Source organism: Dioscorea cayenensis, chromosome 7, assembly GCF_009730915.1.
Source record: "Dioscorea cayenensis subsp. rotundata cultivar TDr96_F1 chromosome 7, TDr96_F1_v2_PseudoChromosome.rev07_lg8_w22 25.fasta, whole genome shotgun sequence".
NCBI lineage: Eukaryota > Viridiplantae > Streptophyta > Magnoliopsida > Dioscoreales > Dioscoreaceae > Dioscorea > Dioscorea cayenensis.
The window spans coordinates 4,297,714-4,318,497 of NC_052477.1; the positions used below are offsets into that span (position 1 = coordinate 4,297,714).

Consider the following 20,784-nt stretch of genomic DNA (forward strand, 5'->3'; position numbering starts at 1 on the left):
CATGGAAATCATATTCTACAGTGTTATACAGTAATCATGAATAATAAAAAAATATAGTATATTTATATAAACAATTAACCGTTAAATGATGATCCAAAGGTTTAGATTTAAAACGTTTTTAGATTTCAAATATAAGGCTTATCTAAATGATTTTTTTAGGGTGTGTATATATATAAACGCATATGATAATACAGCCCAACATTCCAAACCAGTGATTCTACGCCACATGTCCACCACATCTCCATCACTAATCCTACCCGTGACCAACTTCCCATTTAGCCCTTCCCCCTTCTCTAATTCCATAATTTATTAATTTCCATTCTCACTGTAAAAACCAAATCTTTCAAAATTCCCCTTCTATTCTCCAATTATTATATAAACTCCCCTTCCATTCCCATGCAAACAAACCCCCCTTCCTCAATGGCCTCTCTCCTCCTCCTCCTCCTCTTCCTCCTCCCCTTCTCCAGCGCCGGCGCCACCACCGTCTCCACCACCATCCACGCCGCATGCCGCGCCACCCGTTTCCCTTCCATCTGCGAGAAAACCCTCTCCGAATCCTCTTCTCTCCCTCAAAACCCTAGCCCCACCGACCTCATCCTTGCCGCCATCAACGCCTCCAGCTCCGGCACCACCACAGCCCTCTCCCTCTCCCACTCCATCCTCTCCTCTTCCTCCGATCCCAATCACACCACCGCCGCTCGCAACTGCATCGATCTCCTCACTCTCGCCTCTCACCGCCTCTCCTCCATCTCCTCCCCTTCCTCCTCCGCCCCTCTCTCCTCCGCCCGCGCCTGGACCTCCGCCGTCCTCATTTACCACTACTCCTGCTGGTCCGCCCTCAAGTACGTCAACACCACCTCCCAGATCTCCTCCGCCATGGCCTTCCTCACCGATCTCCAGTCCCTCACCAGCAACGCCCTTTCCATGCTCTTCTCTCTCCACCGCTTCGGCCCCGATCTCTACCTCTGGTCCCCTCCCCAGACCGAGCGCGACGGCTACTGGGACTCCTCCTCCACCGGCGCCGTCGCCGGCGCCGATTTGGGATCCGGATCTACTCCGTTGTCCAGATCCAAACCCGATGTGACGGTCTGCAAAGGCGGTTCATGCCGGTTCGATTCGGTTCAGGCGGCGGTCGATTCAGCGCCGGTGAACCGAACCGAGCGGTTCGTGATCTATATCAGGGAAGGGGTGTACAATGAGACCGTTAGGGTTCCGTTTGAGAAGCCGAACTTGGCGTTTGTTGGTGACGGAATGGGGAAGACGGTGCTCACGGGTTCGCTTAATGCTGACATGGTTGGCGTTTCCACTTATAACACTGCCACTGTCGGTGAGTTTTCTCACGTACATAATTTTATAATTTTTTACTCTTTTTTGTTTCGTTAGAGATTTTTTAAAAAAAAAAATTAGGGTTTTAGAAAACTTTTAATTGAATTAAATTTTTTTTATAAACCGAAATTAGAAGGTTTTTCTAATTTTTAGTTTGTATTTTTGGTTGATTTGATGCCAAATCTTTCATAATTTTGACATTTAACTGTTTTACTAAAAAAATTAATTTAAACAAGTCATTTTTTAATTAAGAAATGTATTACTTTTTATTAAAAAAATTATTATTATTATTAAGAATGTTTCAGTCTAATTAAAAAATAATAATAATAATTTAAACATGTAAATGATTTTGTATTTCTTTCATCTATTTTCCGTACCACAAACTAACATGCCCCTAAGGTGATTGAAAATTTATATCTTTTTAATATTTTTTTTAATATTGTGTTTCGTGAACATTATGTTATATTTATTTTTAAAAGATTAATTCTTAATCCATAAGTTTAATAATTCATATGAAAGATGGTCTCAATTCATCCTGAATTAGGTCATGCATAAAAAAACCTATTTTTTTTTCTATATAATTTCATATGTTTGAAATATCATATGTTAGGACAAAACCTCAATTTACAATAGCTGTGTATGTGATGCTGCTCTTATGGTTAACCCTTCATGCATGTGCCAATCTGCCATTCTTGACACGAGGTTTATTTCCATCCGTAAAAATAATTATATAAATAAATAGATCCTCTGAATACAAATTCTGGAATTCATCTTTTTACCCAAATAAATTAATATTACTATTTTTAAGAGACGTTAAATTATTATCTAATAATTATTTATTTATATAAATATTAGGTATTTTTACTGTTTATAAATACTGTACTATGTTATAATAATTGTAGCTATGAGATAGTAATCTAACAGCTACACGGTATATTTTTGTATTATTATATATTAATTAATTAGATAAACATGAAATACAGGTGTGCAGGGAGATGGATTCATGGCATACAACCTAACAATATCAAACACAGCTGGGCCAGACGCACACCAAGCAGTAGCCTACCGCTCCGACAGCGACCTCTCAATCCTAGACTCAGTAGAGCTCTCCGGCCACCAAGACACACTCTACGCCGCCTCTCTCCGCCAATATTTCAAATCCTGCACCATCTCCGGCACCGTCGACTTCATCTTCGGCAACTCCGCCTCTTTCTTCGACAACTGCCTCATCCTCATCCTCCCACGCCAACTCAACCCTGAACGCGGCGAAACCAACACCGTCACCGCCCACGGCCGCACTGACCCCGCCCAAACCACCGGCTTCGTCTTCCACCGCTCCACCATCAATGCCAGCGCCGATTACCTCCGTTTCTTCAACACCAATCCCAAAATTCATCGAACTTATCTTGGCAGACCATGGAAGGAGTTTTCCAGGACAGTGTTCTTGGAGTGTTATTTGGAGCAGGTGGTGAGGCCGGAGGGTTGGAGTCTTTGGGACGGTGACTTTGCTTTGAGCACGCTGTTCTACGGTGAGTACGCGAGTGTTGGCCCCGGTGCGAATGTTAGCGCGCGCGTGCCGTGGAGTAGCCAAGTGCCACCCGAGCATGTCGACGTTTATTCGGTAAGTAACTTTATTCAAGGTGATCAGTGGATTCATTCATTAGTTTTAAACCCTATTTAATATATAATAATTAATATTTATATATATATATTATCTGTACTTTATTATTAAATTTTATATAAAAAAAAATTATGAAAAGAAATCAGAAATGCTAATTTTTATGTGAGTTTTAATCCTTTAAATAAAAATATATTTTGATTTTGCTGCTTGACGTAGATAGATTTTGTTTTGGCTTATATTTATTGATACAACCTCACAAAGTCAGAATAATATATATATATATATATAGTGCATGTAGCTGTTTAAAAAATTGAAATAAATAAAATTGTTTAATTTATAAATGAAAATGAATATGTTTTGTTTTAAGAGATTAGTTTGAACCATAATAGGGACATTTAGAAAATTGACAAATTTTCAATGATGTTTGAGTAGTTACCACTAACTTTTGACTTGGTGTGACTTGCCATGTGCTGTCTTTCCAATTTTCCACCATCGTCTTTGTCATGTGTTTTATTTTCTCGTTTCTTGTTGTGTGTTTATTGCACCAATTAGGAATGATGTGGGTGTGGTTGCATTGTTTGTTTTGTGACGTGTGAAAGCGAGAGGCACAATTGTGTCCATGCATGATGCATTGCATTCAGTGGATACCTGCCAAGTGCCAACAACTCTCATAAGTGGGTCAAAAGTTGTTGGACTTTGCATGATAGGGGGCGTTCATTTCAGTGAAAATGGGGGAAGTGAAAGGAAGTGATCTGACTTTCACCACTTCTGGTGTTCATTTGTGTTGGAGGAAGTGTCACTTCCCCCACTTCTGACTGAAGTGGATTTTGAACTAAGCCCACTTCGGTATTTTTTTTTAGGGGGGAAGTGAGACAATTTATAAAAACTAACTTCCTTTCACTTCCAAAATCTTTTTTGAACTCATAGACCTTCATCCAACACCTAAATCTTTCGATTTTATTTTCACTTTCTGACAAATGAACATTAGAAATCCTGGAAGTGTATCACTTCCCCCCACTTCAGAGATGTGGCACTTCCCCCACTTCCTGACTTCCCCCCACTCTCCCTGAAATGAACGCCCCCATACTGATTTTTATTAGATACTAATATTTTTGTTTAATTGATTTATTTATTATTCTTTCCGTGTTTTTTTTATCTGTAATGGTTAATTAAATTAAATTTCACATATTTAAAAATTTAGTTATTTCATAAAATTTTATAAAAAATTAATTATCTTTCTCAAATTACTCATAATTTATATCTTCACATTTTTCTCTCATATTTATTTTTAACAAAAATTGAATAAAATGTTAAAAATAATTTTAGAAAAAAATAAATAAATGCTTCTTAATGTTAGAAAATGATAGATAAAAAATATGAAATTGTGACATATAAAAAAGAATGGATAGAATATATGAATGAGAGATAAAATTATTTTAATACTATGATAAAAGTGAATAATTACTAATGTATTGTTATGAAATTCATATTTGTTTATTTTTTATCTTTATAAAATATATATATATATATATATTAAAAAAAAAATCTATTTGTCATTAAATTGATATATTTTTTTTAATATATCTGAAAAAATTTTATGTAAATTTCTTATGTTACGGAGAAAAATTTCTGTAAAATCTTTATAATTGGAAACTTTAGATTGTCTTTTATTTATTCATTTTTCTCTTTATCTAAATGATAGTTTACCCTTAAAAATTTTAAAAGGATATATTTGAAATCTTATTGTTTATTATGAATTTGTTTCTTTTTTTATTTTTATTAATATATATATATATATATATATATATATATATATATATATATATATATATATATTGTGTGTGTCTCTTTTCTTTTAGGCTCTCACGCAGGGATCATACCATAAACCAATTGAAATTTATCCACCCTTTTAGCTTTATAAATATAGATAATTTTTGCCTATAAATTATTGAAGGTTAATTGAACTTTTAATATTCATAGTCAAAAGCAAAAGTTAATTAAGGTGAAGAAATTGTTTTAACATTGTCTCAAAAGTCCAACAAGTGTATAAACAATATAAAACACAAGCAAATCTTTATTTCAACTTTTGATGCATGAATTCCCGGAGACATCACATCACTAGTTAAAAAGTTTTATTTTGAAAAAAAAACCAAAAAGTTAAAAAGCTGTTTACAAGCTCTAATTTAACTAAAAGCCATTATTACACTTTATTGCCATTTTAAGCCTAATCAACACCACCATCACAGTATTGACCTTATCATGACTATGAACCAATCATCCATTTTTTTAAAGCATATATATATATATATATATGTTCAATAAAAAAAGACAATAACTTTTAAACATTTTTTTTTAATTTTAGTTGCCAAGAATATTAATCAATAAAATAAATTTAATGTATTATAAAGAGTTTTGGATCTCTAGCACTCATCTTTTGTATTGTGTCATGAGAACTAGAATAAAAATCTTATATTTATCAATTTATCTAAATAATACCTATTAATTTTTATTCTCATTACGATATATATATAACCAAATCACATATTATCATCTAGTATTGGTTGTAAAACAGGTGAAATATCTTTTATAACCAATATGTGTTTTCATATATATATATATATATATATATATATATATAGACGGCATAGGTTATTTATTTAATTTTTTTAATGATTAATTTTCTTTATGAGACTATAAAAAGGTTCAAGATATTTAAATGCGAGGCCAAAAAAACTTTTCAATGGAGCAATTTATTGGTTCACAACTCATGTTCAGCTGTGAGTGTGTATATATATATAATATTTTCAAAGGTATGGTGAAAAGAGAAACTTTTCGAAATTAGATGTATGATTTTGGGCTTTTACAAGGTTATATGTGAGAAAACTATTTGAGTAATTTAATTTATAGTTTGTGAAATTAAAAAGAGCTCAGTAATTTAGTTGTCTCTTTGAGTCAATTGATGCGAACGAGCGTTTTTATCCAAATTATAGATTTAAAATTTATCTTTTTATTTAACTTTTTTAGCTGGTTTGTAATTGTGGGTGCATATTTGGAAAAAAAAAATATATATAACCATACAATACAGAGAAATAATAATAATAATAATAATAATAATAATAATAATAATAATAATAATAATATAATAATAAAATTTTTTAGTTGAATGTTACACAGACGTATACACATAATTAAGGACTCATTGGGGTATATAAGTAAATGTGACTTTAACGAGTCACATAAATAATTTTTCATTTTTTTCTTTTTTCATATGATTTTTTAGGGTTTTATAATACATCACTAAAATTTGCTTAATATATATATTTTTTAAATTCTATAATACTCTCTAAGTTTTGTAGTACAATATTCATTTTTAACATTTTAATATGAGTTATAAAAAATATTTTATTTGTAATAATAAAAAATATAATGATATTAATCCTTAAAAAAAAAAAATACAATTTTCTGCATTGTTTTCCCTTTTTTCCCATTTTTTCCCATTTTTTAGTTTTATTTTAAATGGGCTGGGCCCGGGCCTGCACAAGGCATAGCCGGCCCACAATCCAGTTTTATAACTCCATTTTGCCCCATATTCAAATATACAAGGGGTATTTGTGTGTGTGTATATATATATACATATGCAATTTAATTAATTGTGTTGGTTTATGTGTAATTTTAAGACATTTCATAGGGGCATATACGGAAACAAAAATAGATGGGGGTGAAGGAGATATGTAACATTCCATTTTGGACGGCAAAATGGGCATGGAAGGAATAGATGTTATAAAATTATTTTTAATGCAAAAAAATAATATATTAATATATAAAATAACAAATTATATTTTGATTATAATTATTCACTTTAATTATTATAATAAAATATTTAATTATATAATTCATTTTAAATATAACCCATTTTAATTATTATAGTTAAATATTTAAATTGAAAACAATTTACTTTAACTATTACTGACCTTAATTATTATAATTAAACATTTATGTTAAGAAAAATTCCTCTTTAACAATTAAATATTAATTAATAAGATAATATTTGAAGTAAATTAGGCAGTAGAAACATTAATGGATTCTTCCCTCTCTTCACTCGCGTTTACATGTCTTTTCACTGTGGTAACTAGTTCTCCACCTCCGTATTTGGCTAATTCACTTTAAATATTATCCAATTTAATAGTTAATATTTAATTGTTATAAGGTGAAAAAGAAAATTATGTTTTCTTAAAGTTTGATGGTATTTTTCTCAGACAGAATAATAAAGTTAATTGAACACGAGCTTTGAAGCTTAATATGGAACCGCAGGCTTTGGCGGGAATGCATGAGTTTTGACTTTCATGAACAGAAAATGATTTCTATTATTTTTTTAAATATATATATATATATATATATATATATAAGAGCCAAAAATCCCAGATGCGAGGGGCAAAAGAAATTTAATAAAACAAAGTTCAAATATATTCAAAATTATAAAATAACATAAATTTAACACTATATCTAGTTTTAATAAAAAAAAAAGTCTTTATATAAATAAGTATTACAAATGATTAACAACAACAAAAAAAGCTTGGTAAATCTTTTTATTTTGAAATTAATAAATAATTTTATTATCCACACAATTAAATATAGGCCCTCCATGTTTCATTTTTTTACCTGATATGATTTATTAAAAAAGGTAAAAGTCTCAGTTAATAAATTAATCTTAAAAATACATAGGGAATATATATATATTTTAAATAGGCTAAACTTTATGAGGTATTTAGTAGATAGGATAACTTTTTATGAGCTAACTCCATATTATGGCAATTACTATCACAGATATAAAACTCAAAATTATTATTATTCTTTGAGGATGTAATTTTGCCTAACAAATTTACTATTTGAATTTCTTTCATGGATTCATACAAATGTTAATTAAAAAAACTTTTAAGTCTAACAAATGTACAAAACAATTCAACAAAAAGATGCTAAATTTGGCAAGAATTTCAAATGGGTATTTTCATGAATTTGGGTTATGATAAGCAACAAACAACATTATCTTTAACTTCTATACAATAAGGTTTTTTTAATCATCATATATCTATAACAATTCTATTATATATTACATTATCTTGACTTGTATCAAGAAAATTTGTAGTAGTTCTCCTAACAAATATATATTTTTTGAAAAAAATAATATCTCAATTGGTTGTATGTTTATACTACATTATATTAACTTCTATTAAAAAAAAAATTATAATCTCAACTGGTTGCATAATAATAATAATAATAATAATAATAATAATAATAATAATAATAATAATAATAATAACCATTAAACGTTTGTCATCAAATTTTGGTAGGGAAATTTTTTTTTTTGAAACATATAATATTAACAACAACAACAACAACAACAACAACAATAATAATAATAATAATAATCTACCGGGTTGCTACAACAGGCAATTTTGTTTTTTTTTTGTTTTTTTTTTTGGTTAAACATCACCAAGTTGTAATAAACAAATTACAAATCAGCAGTGGAATCAAACATCATAAAGTGTTAATATGATCCTAAGTAGTTAACTCTTTTTAAAATTATCATAAAATAAAAAAATTATCATAAAATAAATATGGAGGATGCTAGTTATTAAAATTAACAAATAATAAGAAAGATCATAACTATAAGATTTACTTGATCTTGGATAACCTCCATTAGTCACCCTTCAAACAATGTGTAAAATGTGTGGGCCGAATGTGAAAGTTAACTTTGTTACAATGCAGTGACATGGTTTTATAAGCAATGGATGGTAGTTGGGGTTAATTTTATTTAATGTATGTACATGTACATGAGAAGTCAAAGCAGTTTCAATGCAATGTCAGAATTAGATTTTCGTATCACACTTGCAACAAATTATACATATGTCAACAATTGCCGACTCCATCCACCAGTGGGACCTTGTAAAATTAATTAACATCATGATTGCATTTACTATCAATTCAATGTCAAAGATAAACAAAAATTGGATTTTCAAAGATAACTGGTTGATTCCTATCTAAAATGTACTGGGCTACTAACGTGTCAGCTCTTTTTAGTTCATGCCATTAAACTTGCATGTAATCGGAATCCAACCCAAATCTAAACAAAGATTTGGATTTTCAAAGATATGATTCCCTATAAAAAGAGTACAATGCTAACGTGTATATTATTCCAGTTCATATCAACTTCATACTTATCAAAGAGAAATAATTTTTTTTAAAAAAAAACAAATAAACTCCAAATGAGGGTGATAGTGATAAGATAAAACAGATCGCTTATGGGAAACAAACAAAGCATATAAACAATTTCAAAAAAAACATATAAAATATAATCAAAGATTTGGATTTTCAAAGATACAGTTTCCTATAAAAAAGTGTATCCTGCTAACGTATTGATTCTACCCAGTTCATATCATTCAATTTCATACTTCACAAAGAGATATAAATTAAAAAGATAAGAAATAAATAAACTGTCAAATGAGGGTGTTATTCATAAGGTAAAAACAAAAGACATAAACAATTAAAAAAAAACATATATATATATATATATGCATATAGGATTTCTGGCCTACGTATCACAATCCAATATAGAGGTAATTGAGAGTCTTGTGAGTGTATCATCGCATCTAAATGCATATAAGCACGATAAACAATATATACAACATATAAAGACATTCATCTCGTAAACTAATTCATACATAGCTTAATAAAATCATAATGCATTTTATTATACACAAAATGCACAAAGGGTCATTGCCATTCAGCCTTACCTAGGCTGCTATATAATACAACAATCCATAAACAGGAGGGGGGGAGGGGAAAGGCTTATTTGGAAGTGGTTGATGGACTGGTATAAGGTAGTACATTTCAAAAAATAATAGGGAAATAAACCGTCTAAGAAGCTAAAACAGTGCATTGGAAAGTTTTTTTTTTTTTACCTGATAAATTTCAATTTGCTTGATTAATTTTGAGCCATCTCTTGCACAACATAGTAATTTGCTATTTAATTCCTTGCGTATTATCCTCCTAATGTGTCTAGTCCCTGACATGTAAACACAAAATAAATAAATAAGCTCATATATGGTTTTAATATGTATAGTATATATTGCTTTATTAGTGTTTTACCTCATTGATGCGCTTGGCGTTCTGTTTATCTACAGAATTGAGCTCAATACCATTTTGTTTTGGTTGGTTCAAGTAAATTGTCATATATATATATATATATATATATATATATATTTAAACATACCACATCACATGTTACATTTAGGATCTGGGTTTTTTTTTCCTAAAACTTTATTTTATATATTTATTTGTGAGGATTGATGTTGCTACAATTTCTTTTTCATTTCTTTCCAGTTATGTACAACAAAAAGGTCTTTTATGTGAAATCCATTAAACTAAAGGGGAAAATAACAAATTCAAAACACAGAATTTGGATCATAAACGTGGAAGCCATTATTCACTTGGATGCTGAATTAGTTCCATTAGCAAGGGAAATGCAGATCAGTATTCCCTATTTATTCACAATCCCTTCAATTCATCATTGAACATGAAATCAAGCAAAAAACATAACACAAACAAGGTCGAAAAATCAAGAAACACATAAAAGAGGACAAAAGGATTCTGGTAAGCATAGTGTATGAAAATCTTCTAGAAATAAGCAACAAAAATATCAACACAATCCCGTGATCCTGATGCACTAAACAAAGATAAAGGACAGAGAACCTCATATCTCCGTTTAATAAGCAGATGGTGGGTCTCGGGCATGAGACTCCAGCAACAGAGATCACGTGAGGAGGTTTTCCGCAGGGGTCGAGGAAGATTTGGTGATCGAAGGATTGGGGAAGAACGAAGGATGGGAAGTGTTGGTTTGATAGAGTGTGGAGGATCTGAAAACCCTGGATTCAGCAATGGAAGCTAGGGTTAGGGTTAAAAAAAGAATAAAAAAATAGAGAGGAAGGAAGACGGCTTAAAACATGGGGGGCAAAGGGAAACAATAGCTCGGCGGCAAGCAGCGGGGTAGGTGACGGACGGCGGGATCGGCAGCACGCTTAAGGACATAGGGGGCGGAGGCAGCAATGGCATTGGCAGCTAGGGTTAGGAAGGAAAAAAAAACAGCTAAAGGACTCTCGAAGTGGTGGTACATTGATTCGCAGGAGTAGGGAAACGTATGTCGAACACTGCAGCAACCCAATCATGGCCGTGGGAAGTGACGGTCGAGATTGAACGGAAGATTTTGATGGGTTCCTGTGGTTTGCGTTGTAAACCCTAAAATGATCCGTTAGGACAACATAACACGTAATAATAAACTGGTATGCTCACTCGCGGGTATGCCTAACATGTTATCGCTGTCACCTGTTCACTGGCCCGTTTACTAACCATGGGCAATTTGGAAAAGATGTTAAAGTGGACCAGTAGGGTATCAAGAAGATTGTAATATTATGGTTTTATAAGCAAGCTTATTAAAAAGGCAAACCATCTAACCAATATTGGATGGCCAAATGGCCTCACACAAAACAACGTAGAAGGTGAGATATTTAGTGGATAACTTTAAGAGTAAGTATATATTTCTACATATTATATATATATATATAAGGGCCGGTTTTCTATAAATGTTCATAGAATTCTATTCAACGGATGTCTGCAGTTGGATTTTCACATCCCCATTCTTACAAACAGTAAATACAACAATAATCACCAACAATGTTCATAAAGTTGATACTGTTACATGCTGCCTCACTCTCCATATTCTTCTTGTGAATGTTTCACTAAGAACATATTAATATATAATTTTTTTTTGCAGGGTACAACCTACACAATAGGTGATTTTAGCTTAATATATAATTCTTTCATTCTGATTTTTTTTAAAGTAGTTTCCATTTTATAATATAAAAACAATATTTTTTTTAATTTTTTAAGTTATATAAACAAACATGTTTATAGTCCAAAAAATATGAGTATAAGAAAATCGTAGTTTAAGTATTTAGTTTATTTTTAATCTAAAATTTAAAAATATATAATTTAATTTGATTTTTATGGAAGATTATAATTTTAAGACTAGTTCTTAATCTCACAAATATATCACAGCTTCCTTCGAGCTATTTACAATTCATTCGTGATCATGATCTCTCCCCAACCCTTCAAGTCCACCTCCATATTTAATTTCACTGGCTAATTTCAATTAGTTTAGTTTAGTTTTTTTATTTAATATATTTTATCAGATGGTATGTATATCTTTGATTGTTTCCAATGATCTGGATCTTCCTTTTTCTTTATTTTTACAAGATGATATATATAAAGATATATATATCCGCGGAGCCACATAAAAGATAAAGGTTCAATTGCCACCTTCTCTTTTTGCAATTAAATATATTTAAATATATATATATATATATTTTTTAATTTAAAAATAAATTTTAAATTTTTTACTGTAAATATAAACAATTTGTATATATATATATATATATTTTTTTTATAGGATCTACTATGAAACTAAACATTTAATATCATTTCTTTTTAGTCCAATTTTATTTATCATAAAATTGTGAACTCTCATATATGTAATAAAATTGATGATCATTTCTAGTTGATTACTTAGTAATAAACATTGGGAAAAATATGTTAAGGTAATACTTAAAGAACTTTTGGAGAAATTAGTATTACCACCTACAATTTATGAATGCGGAAAACATGGACCAGATCATAAACCATGTTTTGTATGTAAAATCACATTTTGGAAAAGATAAGAAAAAACTTGCTAACAATGGCAGTGGAAACAAGAATGTGATGATGTCCTTTAATGCCATCCACTATAAATTGAAGATTTTATAAAATTTTGTGTGCATGACCATTGTCCTCTTTAAAACTATTTAAGTTAAAGACAGTTTAATTATTTCCATAATTTTTATATCTTTATATTTTTAAAACAATAACTTTTTGAAAAATAATTACTAATTGTTTTTGTATTTGAAAAGCAAAAAAAGGAACAAATAAAACATAATACATCAGAAACATCAATTTATATTAATGATGTATAATAAATTATATATATATATATAGATAAAACATTATACTATATAATGAATAAGTTGTGGATAGTAGGTTATGCTACATTTCAAATAATACGTTGTCAAGAAATTATAAACACCTATATTTCTTTAATATTATTTAAAATCTTTATTATATATATATATAAATATATTTATTTTTAAATTTAGAATAGATAAGTATAATAATTAAAGAAATTTCACACGCATCACCAAGCATTCAAACTTAAAAGATCGTTTGTCAAACTCCCTTGATTTAGAAACTCTTCTTTCACTAAACAAATATGTTAAATTGTTAAATATCCAACATAACATTCCCTAACACCAACAATTCATGATTTCAAAAGCTTAAAAGAACAGTTTGTTTTCAAATAATAAAATATAAAAACCATAACCATTACCATGACCACCAAGAATTTCATTTCTCTTCAAAAGAATGAGTTGTTTTCCTTAGCTAGTCAAACCCTGACCAGCCCGACCGGTTCAATCGGAAAAACCAGGAACCGGTCATGAGGCCGGTCCGGTTATACCCTCTAACTCGGTTTGGGTAAGTATCACTGGTGGCCACAAATGTTTCGTAAATATAACGCTGTGGCCACATACATTTTTTTTTGTAACGATGTGGCTACGAAACTTGTCTCCGGTCACACTCATGGCCACAATTTCATGTTTGAGGGGTCAGCTTCCGCGAAGGTCTCGAGGTGGCGTTCGACGTGGATGGCTCTATAATTGGCCACCTCAGCACTTTCGTCGGAAACAGCCCCCAAACATGAACTAGTGCCCATGAGTGTGACCGGAGACAAGTTTCGTGGCCACATCGTTACAAAAAAACGATGAGCTACAGATATATACTTTACTGAAACATTTGTGGCCACTAGTGATACTTACCCACTCGGTTTGGAAGCAACCCGGCCAAAAACCGGTTGACCCGGCCGGTTTACTCGGAAACCGTTGACTCGGCCGGTTTACTCGGGTCAAAAAATTAAAATTATTTTTTTAAAAAAAAAGTGGCGCTGATGAGATGAAGATGTGAGGGAGAAAGAAGGGTGCGCCGCCGGCAAGACGAGAGAAACGCGTGAGAGGGAGCGAGGGAGAACGATGAGAGAAAGGAGAGAGAAAGAGGAACAGAGTATGAGTGGTGGCACGTGATTTTTTTTTTTCTTTCCGAATCCCGATGGAAGAAGACAAGGGTGAGATGAGGATCATTAGGGTTTTTTTTAATTTAATTTTATGGTTTTAAAAATCAAGAATGGATTGATGGTACATAAAATTAAATTTTTAAATATTACATTTAATTTTATTTAAGATATTTTTTAAAATCAAGAAAATTATATGAAATTAAAAATTTAAATATTATATTTAATAATTTATGATTTTTAATTATTAAAATATAGATTATATTATTTTTTTTATCATTATTAATTATTATTATATATTTTTTTAATATTTTATTGTTGACTCCGGTTCAACCCGATCGAACCCATCGACCCCTGACCCCTTGATCTGGCCGGATCAATCCCCGGGCCAGATCTGACTACCTTTTTCAACGTCTAGCAAAGGAATTTGCTTTTCTTATTTAATTTTTATTATTACAATCCCTTCATTTTAAATGTCAGTGAGTTAAAAAAAATTATATTAATGTTCTAAATGCAAAAATGCATTAATTATTTAAAATAAATAAATAAATATATGACGGAAAACCTTTTTTATTGATATAATTTATACTATTTTCATAATTTTTTAATGATATATTCAATCTACAGTGTTAGCATGGTATTTAATCTAGTTTATATTAACGCAGAAACTTTATGAGGAATATTGGAATTTTGCAGTGCTATATGCCCAAGAACCAATAGAATACAAGTTATATAACCATTTTATCTTTATATGATAAAAAGCACTCTTTTTAGTGTTCGACCCGCGTGGCACAACTTTCCCTCATATTTTACAAAAATATCCTCCTTGTTAAATATATATATATATATATATATATATATATATATATATATATTTCACGAAAGTTACAAGCTCCACTTAAAAAAGATGTCAAAAGGACAGATAAATATAATGATGTACCAGTTATGATGATTTAACCATCCCTAAAAATTTACTATATATAACAGACTTACACACGGTACAATTAGGACATATCATATGTGTCTATGACAATATATCAATGATCAAAACTCCAAAATGATAAATCCCCTACTTTACAATCTGGAAGAACGAAGAATACAACTCCCATAAAAGAGCCTGTAAATAGTAAATAAATAGTACTATTACAATATTTATATACTATATCTATAATATATTTACACAATATTATGGGTGACTTTCACTAGACTGAATATATATATATATAACTTTTTTTTAATTATTATTTTTTTTATTTCCAAGAACATGCAAACTCATCGAATATGTTATGTGTGGCATTTAAGATGAATAAATAAACCATTTTTTACCTACATATCGCCGGATATTATTCATATAATTAGTTTTAATAAATAAATTATAATTTTTAATTGAAAATAAAGAGACATTTGATTTACTTAATAAAGAAATCATGGGTATTTATCGAGAATAATTTATAATTAATATCTGATAATATACAATATAAATGAGATTTTATATAAACATAGATAAGATAAAAAAAATTATATTTTACCCAATTTAAAACATCAGATGTTATTCCATCAGAAACATATGATAATAAAATAATACCAATCTTAATATCAAAAAGATTGGTAAATACACCATATCACTATCAATCATAAGTCTATGTTAATTCACTCCCTCAAATAAAACAAAGTTAAATAAAATAAAATTTCTTTCCACTTATAAAAATATATATATAAATGATTTTTTTTTGCAAGTTAATTTTTTTAAGATTAAAAAAACAATCTACGACCTTCGACAATCTTAATTCACTCCATCAAACTAAAACAAAGCAAAATAAAATAAAATTTCTTTCCGATTATATATATATATATAAATAATTTTTTTTAAAGTTACTTTTTTAATATTAAAAAAAACCTATAATATTTTACTCATCAAAATGACCTTCGACAAGCTAGCCGGGCACTTAGAAAACCCCAAGCACTTCTTTAGAAGCCTTTTTTTAACATAGTTTAATAATTAAAAAATAAAAGCCTATTAGATTATAATTTGTTTAACAAACTCATTTGTCTTAAAAAATATAATTTTATTATTTATTAACAACATAGCAAGCATTTATGTATATAATTTTTTAACTACTAATTTATGTTTTATTTAATATATATATATATATATATATTATAATATAAGGTTGAAGATAAGCCCATCAAGTTGAAGAACAAACATTATTATTCATTGCGTGGGTGGGCCCTCTAGAGAAACAAAAGACTATTGAATCTCTTGTCAGTTTGTTCTCACACTTCTAGTCTATGTTCTCAGTATGAATGCATTGCTGATAGATAAGATTTCCATGTATAATTCTAGTGCATGCATGTTGACAGTTGCATGATGCTTATCAATATTCTTCTGTCTTCTACCACCTTTCCTTCATTTCATTGTTCCTAACCCATAAGTTTTTTTATATCTTCCAATCTAGTGTAATGACAATCACTAATTGAGCAATCCCAGATAATCATCAAGAGATGACACAAAAGATGTTGTCGTCAATTGTCACTAGATTCTCTGTCTTTTGCCCTAATTTAACCACAACCACAAAGATGACTTCAATGTCATCAGCAGTGTTTGGAATCAAGCACAGCTTAATTTTTCTGATTATGTTTTTTTATTCTCATCAAGCCTAAAGTGTGTTATCCTTAATCACACATCAAGATAAAGCTAGAAGAGGTGGACAATGTTGACATAATGCATTATTATCAACAAAAAAATTATAAAACAGAGAAGACAGAGTGTGTGTGTGTGTGTGATGTAGTCCAAAATTAATACTGTGGATATGATAAGTTCAGAAGAATGAGTCCAATAAGATTACTGTTCTTCATTCATGGACTTTTATGTTTGGATTTTCATCTTTGATTGTGCTATGTTCTTCCTCAATTTGAAAAAAATATTATCTATCTGCAGATAAACTCGGAGAAGATTTTTACCAACAGGATTGACAAATTTGTCATGCCTTTGTTCCAACAAGAAATCATATTCTTGGAACTAACTACTATGAATTATCATTCAATGAAAGTATCAAATCATTTTGTTTTGTTCTCCAAATATATTATCACACCAACCAAACCACAAGATCCAGCACCTCTCTATGGAAATTTGTTAGTTGATTTTCACTACATATTGTCTCTAATGACTGAGAAAATAAAGTCTAATGAACTTATCCATATCTATCAATTGATTGGCATATTCCTAGAATGTCCTGAGTTTCTACTTTTACTGTCCTGAAGGCCAAGTCACATTCAATGTTAAATACATAAAGGAAGTTGGCAGAAGAGTTTATAATATTGGAAGGCTTTAGCTTTGCACTTACCCTGGCAGAAGGTGGCCAAATTAGATTCCCTATCAAAAGAAGCTGAATACTTGTGGGGGGGCCTGGAGCATCACAGGGGCCCCCTCCTCAAGCTATCTCACATGAGAACAAACTGCCTCAGAGAAGCTGCCAAGAAGAGTGGACCTATTGCAGCCAAATGTCTTAGCTTTACCAGAGATATCTCAAAAGCATTTTTATTTTATTTTTTTAATAATAGAGAGTGGGTGAGGTGTGAGAACTTTGTTGCACTAACCTTTTCCTTTGTCCTCATTGGTCTCCATTCTTTGCTCCTTTTCCTTGAGAGCTCTTCCTGCCATTTTTTGTCTGGTTGCATGATGTTTGCCCTTTTATCTCTTCATTGTGGCATTTTGTAATTCAATCCATATTTGTACCTGAACAACAGATGTGGAGTCAAAGTTCATTGAGAGTAATGCAGTCAAAGAAATTGAGTTTCACATTCACAATCTGCAGGTAAAGAGCAGGAAGAAGAACTGAATTACTTCTGTGAACGAAATCATCAATTGATTCATCATATGCATAACTGTGTATCAGCCCACTAAATTCAAGTTGAAACACAAGCAAACACTCTGAAGAAAAACCAGTTTTCAGGCACACAATGATCCCCAGCTAATACAGCACCACTTCCAGGAAGAAGTAACAAACTCCAAGCAGGATGTCTACCTCTCGATACCTATATCTATATCTGTATCGACATATATAAATATATATATATTGTCTGTATTTATTAACAATTAGAACTCACAAAACCCTTGATCTCCTCCATGACTTCATAAAAATGGTCAGTGTTGGGCAGCAAGTAGAACCCTATAGTAGCCTGCTCACGATAAACAAGCTTCACATCCTGTCCGGCTTTCTTGAGCCCATCAACATAAGCAAGCTGCCAATCCTGAACAAGATCAAGCCCTGCCACCACAACGATACTTCTCGGGAAGGGAAGGCCTTTGAGATCATTCCCATTGGGACCAAAAGGGTTGCAAGCCGGATGGTCTCGGTCTGCCCCCTCTGGAAGGAATGCTTTCCAATACCAATCTCTATCTTGAATTGTCACAAAGTATTTCCCATCCAATCTCTTCTCTGATTCAGTTCGAGCCTGTCCACCAAACATGGGGTTGAGCAGAATATTGCCGGAAATAGTAATGCCAGACTCAATGGCCCTCAGTCCTACATGATGTGCGATGTTGCCACCAGAACTATCGCCAGCAAGGAAGACCCGGAGCTTGGAATCCTTGCCAGAATGAAGCCAAGGTTGAGTAGAAGCCCACTTGAGTGCAGTCCAGCCATCGTCATACGCACATGGATACCGATACTCAGGGGATCGGCGATAGTTAACAGAGATAACAACTGCATTGCAAAGTGAGACAAAACGGCGGCAGAGAGAATCATAGATGGCAGTGTTGGCAGATGAGTGTGCAAAGCTGCCACCATGGAAGAATACAATCACAGGGAAAGGATCTGAGGAAGGGGGCTGAATGAGATCAGTGAGGAGGGAGGACATTGAAGAGGTGGATGGTTCAGTGTTATCAGTATCAGGAAAGGGCGAGGGACGATAGATACGGACAAGGAGGCTAGTAGGGCGGTCGATGAGAAGGTCAAAGGAGAGGACACCATTGACAGGTGTGGCATTGGCGGAGACCTTGCGGTCGAGAAACTCAGCAAGGTGGCGGTTGAAGGTGCCATCGGGCCGGCGCAGCATGTTGTACTTCAGTTTGAAGTTGGAGATGAGCACCCATGTGTTCAGGGGCACCACCCTCTGTGTTTCAATTCATACAATCAACAATCCAAGTCACAAAAACAACCAGAAAGATTGGAACTTTTTGGTTCTCTCTTTTTTCCCTTTCTTTTTCTTTTTCTCTTTCTTCTTCTTCTATGATTGTGTACGATTATAAATCAAAACTACTAAAAACAACAAAGGATTTGAAAGTTCTCATTCTTGTCATAGAGTATGGAATTGCTCAAAAATGGAAATCAGCATCAGCTCAACAAAAGCAAAAGGCAAAAGAAGAGATAGAAAGTTATCCAATAAACACATGCTACCAATCAAAACCAAATAAAAGGAAACAACATTGGGTTCTTTACTTTTCCTTTTTCAAACTATTCCGTTCAGAAATCATGTTCATTACTGTGGATTATGCTCCAAATATTTCAGTGATTTGTTCCTAAATTTGGGGTGGATTCAATTAAAATTTCGTTTTTAGAATCAGAGATGCCTATTTTAGTTACTAGCTCCTGAACATGCATTACAGAGAAAAGAAAAAAAAAATCAAAATAATTTCAGAATTGAAGACTAAAATCCTTTTAAAAAAAATCGCATATTTTCTCAATAACAGCAAAGATGCACACCAATCACTGAAATAAACGCAATAAAAACATTCAATTATTTTAGGTTCCTCCTTTCATGAAACCTAATTTGGATTCAAATTCAACCAAATCTCATCTCTACCTCTCCTCCAAAAACCAACCCCAAAACAATCAAAAGAAAAACAAACAAGAAAGCAAAGAAAGGCAAAGAAAGGCAAAGAAAGAGAAAGCACCTTAGACTCATTGACATTGACCTCGTTGCTCCCTGCCATGGCGACACACTTGAACAATCAACCAAAACTCAAAAACCTCCCACCTTTTCTCATTCCCCAGTCCACAATCTCCACCTTCCGCTCCTCCTCTCCTCTCTCTCTCTCTTTCTCTCTCTCTCTTGCTGCCCAACTGTTTCACAACAATCAATCACCAACCTTTTCAAAAACCCTAGAGAAATGATAACCAAGAGGATGATGATGAAGAGCAGGAGTGGAGATGCAAGGAGCACGTCGGAGCACGCTAAGAGGGAGAGAACCGTGGCGCGGGGCACGGAAGCGAGGAGTCAAAGGTTGAAGAAGAGAAGAAGAGAAGAGAGAGAGAGATTAGTACAAAATGAGCAGTGAAAAGAGGACGAAGAAAACGACAAAACGAGCTGCTACAAAATAATCACTCTGGCGGGTCCCATCACCAACCCTTTTTAATTTTTTTTAATTTTTAATTTTTTTTAATTTTTAATTTTTTTTATTATTTATTTAATTTTTCATGATTTTTTTAAAATTAATTATGGATTAAATCCTTTTGGTTAAGGTAGCTTGGAGGCAGAGAAGCTGTAACCAGATTAACATTGGCAGTGTTATTTTATGTTAAAGTGGAGAAAGTGACGTTTCGCTGGTTTTTTTTATATTTTATTTGATTTTAAACAAAACTTGTTATATATATTTTTTCAAATGGGTCGAGTGATTTTTATTTTTCTT

The 20,784-nt window shown here is 31.8% G+C and overlaps 2 protein-coding genes across 2 annotated transcripts; one reads left to right on the forward strand and one right to left on the reverse strand.

Annotated features, from left to right (window-relative positions):
* The first annotated feature begins 333 nt into the window (after positions 1-333).
* LOC120265820 (probable pectinesterase/pectinesterase inhibitor 51) lies at positions 334-3,035 on the forward strand. The gene is made up of 2 exons (XM_039273798.1): positions 334-1,327; positions 2,310-3,035. The coding sequence occupies exons 1-2, from the start codon at positions 397-399 to the stop codon at positions 3,005-3,007; spliced, it is 1,629 nt and encodes a 542-aa protein (XP_039129732.1). The 5' UTR covers positions 334-396; the 3' UTR covers positions 3,008-3,035.
* Positions 3,036-17,756: 14,721 nt separating this feature from the next.
* On the reverse strand, positions 17,757-20,421 carry LOC120264947 (gibberellin receptor GID1C). The gene is made up of 3 exons (XM_039272863.1): positions 20,050-20,421; positions 17,998-19,268; positions 17,757-17,889 (listed from the first exon to the last, which is right to left on the reverse strand). The coding sequence occupies exons 1-2, from the start codon at positions 20,086-20,088 to the stop codon at positions 18,243-18,245; spliced, it is 1,065 nt and encodes a 354-aa protein (XP_039128797.1). The 5' UTR covers positions 20,089-20,421; the 3' UTR covers positions 17,757-17,889; positions 17,998-18,242.
* Between the last annotated feature and the right edge of the window lie 363 nt (positions 20,422-20,784).